At 64.6% G+C, this 3,094-nt stretch overlaps 1 protein-coding gene across 1 annotated transcript in view; it reads left to right on the top strand.

The window, feature by feature from the left end:
* Window positions 1–3,094, top strand: part of PLEKHN1 (pleckstrin homology domain containing N1) — a 27,307-nt gene that overhangs the window by 15,255 nt on the left and 8,958 nt on the right. Inside the window, exons 8-10 of the mRNA XM_015648032.3 lie at window positions 31–151; window positions 400–587; window positions 1,382–1,462. Of these exons, the coding sequence (XP_015503518.1) occupies window positions 31–151; window positions 400–587; window positions 1,382–1,462 (390 nt within the window). The remainder of the gene's footprint in view (window positions 1–30; window positions 152–399; window positions 588–1,381; window positions 1,463–3,094) is intronic.

The following is a 3,094-nucleotide window of genomic DNA, read 5'->3' as shown; positions in this document are numbered from 1 at the left end:
TCCTGCCCCAGAGCTGTGCCCCATGGCACGGACAGGAGCTCTGCTGGCTCCGTGATCCCAATCCTGCCCCTCTCTCCACAGGGAGAGCTCCCGCTCAACGCCATCCAGGTGCTGTTCGAGGAGAATGACAAAAGCTCCTTTTTGATCGAAGGTGGGTGCCTGGCACGGGCAGGGAGCGCCTGGCACAGCCCCGGCCGTGCTGCCCTGCTTGGGAATTTGGGATCCTCCGTGTCCTGCCCGGCAGGAGAGCCTGGGGGCCACGGCAGCACCGAGGGCAGGGCATTCCCTACACCAACACCTCCACATCCCATGGAAGGTGGGGCGGGGTGGAGCAGCAGGATTCCCGAGGATTCCCGAGGGATCCAGCCCGGGATCGGCAGCGCGGGGATGTTTTTCCAGGCCGACTGATAAACTCCATCCGGGTGACCTGTCCCAGCTACCAGGACTACCAGGAGTGGCTCTACTGCCTGAAAACCGCGCAGTTCCGAAACGCAGACTCCTCCCTCTCGGGCTCCGAGAGCTTCTCGGGACCAAAGCCGCCGCAGCCCGGGCAGGTGAGGATGCCGGAGCACCCCGTGTCCCGTGTGTGACACCCTGGTGGCACTCAGCTCGGAGCTGTCAGCAGGCTGCTGATCCCTGGAAATGATTGAAAGCGCTGCAGGACTTCAGAGAGGCAGAAATGACATTGAATTCCCTGGAAAGCAGAGGCTGGGCACGGCCTGGGGCAGGTTTGGGTGCTGAGGCACTGGCACAAGGACAGCGGTGGCTTCTGCACTCAGTGATCCCTGTGGGTCCCTTCCAAGCTGGAATATTCTGTGATTCCTGCAAGGAACGGGTGACCCCTCTGCCAGCTGGGACAGGGCTGGTGCCTGGCGCCCTTTTCCTGCTGGGCACCCCCTCATTCCCCTCACTCACCCCAAAACCAGCACATCCCACACCCCAGCACGGCCACNATGGATGGATCCATGGATGGATGGAGGGATGGGTCCATGGATGGAATCACTGCTGTGGCCTCCCTGCTGCCACCAATCCAGCAGCTCCCAAGGGGTGTAAAACACCCACATGGAAAGGGAAAAAGTTCTCTTGCTGCTCCTGTGGGCTGGCAGTGGGGCTTGGGGACAGCACAAGGACAGCGCTGGCAGCTGGAGCTGGCGGGGATCTCCTGGTGCAGAGAAGCAGTCTGGCCCTTCCCAAACCCCTCTCCCAGCACAGGGAAGCAGCTCAGATGTTCCCAGAGCCCTCTCCCAGCACAGGGAAGCAGCTCAGATGTTCCCAGAGCCCTTGCCCCAGGCCACTGTCAGAAGGACAAAGCCAAGGGCTCTCCAGCTCTGAGCTCTGGCTCTTCCCAGGGGTCCAACCCTTTCCCTCTCTGCTTCCCAAGGAGCAGCACGACCGGCTCCTGGTGCTCTACCCCTCCACGCTGGTGATCGTGTCCGAGGAGCCCGATGGCCTCTGTTTCAAGGTGAGTTCCTCTCGGAGCATCCTGCCGCTGTCTCGCCTCCACCTGCGCTCCCTGTGCTCCTGGTGCTCCCTCCCGTGCCAGCTGGCAGGGAGCAGGGATGGTGCAAGATCCCTTCCCATGAGAAACACCTGCCCTCCTCCAGCAGCCCAGGGGGAGGGAGCCGCCTGCCAAGGAGTCTCTGGGAGGAGGAGGAGGAGGAGGAGGAGGAGGAGGGAGGCTGTGCTGGCAGGGAGCCCAGCCCTCCTGCTCCAGACAGGAGCTGGCACGGGCCCAGAGTGCCCCTGAGGGGGCTCTGCCTGCCAGGCTCGGTGCCACGGGACCATTTTGGAGCTGGGAGCAGCCTGGCAGGGCAGCTGATGCTGTGGGGAAGGGCACAGGCAGCGAGGGGAGGGCAGGGGAGGGGAGGCTGCTGCTGCTGCAGCGCTGGCAGCGTTCTCCCTCTGCGGGAGCAGAAGGACAGCAGGGACAGGGAGCATCCCAAGGGATGCCAGAGCAGCTTCTGTGCGGTGTCTGCCTGTGGGAGCACTGCTGGAGCCTCAGCACGGGCAGGCGGTGGCACCGAGCGCTCAGAACGGCCCTGAAGGGGAGCAGTGACAGCCCCGGTGGCACTTGGGGACACAGCTCAGCGGGAGCACGGCTGTGCTGGTGCGTGGCTGGGCTCGGTGGTGCTCGAGGGCCTCTCCACCCTTCCCTTCTGTTCTCCTGGGATCTGGAGCATCATCTGATGGCTCCTTGAGAGCCCTGCGCTCTCTGCTCCTGCTGCGCTGGAACAAATGTGCCAGAAGGAGCAGTGACCTGGCTGTGACCCCGGAGCTGCTGCTCTGCTGCATCCCTGAGTCACCGAGCCGGGAGCCGGGGCCAAACAGCCCTGCAGGGCTGGAGGGCTGTGAAATCCACCGTGAACCCAGCGGGGCCCTGCTCCTCGTCCTGCAGAGCTCCCATTGTTCTCCCTGCCAGGAGCATCTCCCGGGAGGCTCCTTCCCGTGGGCAGGGCTGTGACCAGGCAGAGCTGTCCCCATCCCAGAGCAGCTCTGGAAGGCGTTTTCCAGCAGCCGGGACACGCCTCGGGCACAGCCCGCTTTCGGGAATGTGCTGTTTGTAGCTCCTGGGAACGGGGCACCACGCAAGGGAGCCTGGGCCCGGCTCTCCCATGAGCTCATCATCTCTTTTGAAACCCTAAACCTGCCCCGTGCCGTGTTCCCTTCCCAGGCCGTGTTCCATTCCCACGGTGCCGCTCTCCCGGGGCTGATTCAGCAGCCTGGGACAGGGAACCTGCTTTTCCACCGGCGTGTCCGGGCACGGGAGCTCCTGCGGCGCTTCCCTTCCCGCAGCTGGGGGAACAGCCCGGCCCTTGTGCGCTGCAGCCCCGCAGGAGCCGCCCCTGCCTGCGCCGCAGGGAAATGGGGCTCGCCCCGATCCTCCGGTGGGAAAAGACCCCGGGCGAGGTGGAAAGCAGCGAGGGGGAGCGGCTGGGGAGGCTGCAGTTAGCTGTGGGATGTTCGGTGAAGGTTCCCCAGGTGGGACTTTGATCCAGAGGGTGTCTCGGGGATTGCTGGGAAGGGGAGGATGGAGCGCCGGCCCCACACAATCCTCCCGGGGGCAGGAATCCAGCTGGGATGTACAGGAGGATGC

The sequence above is a fragment of the Parus major genome, chromosome 21, assembly GCF_001522545.3.
Source record: "Parus major isolate Abel chromosome 21, Parus_major1.1, whole genome shotgun sequence".
Lineage (NCBI taxonomy): Eukaryota > Metazoa > Chordata > Aves > Passeriformes > Paridae > Parus > Parus major.
The sequence above is the reverse complement of the archived record's forward strand: the minus strand, read 5'-3'. Positions and strand labels throughout refer to the sequence as shown.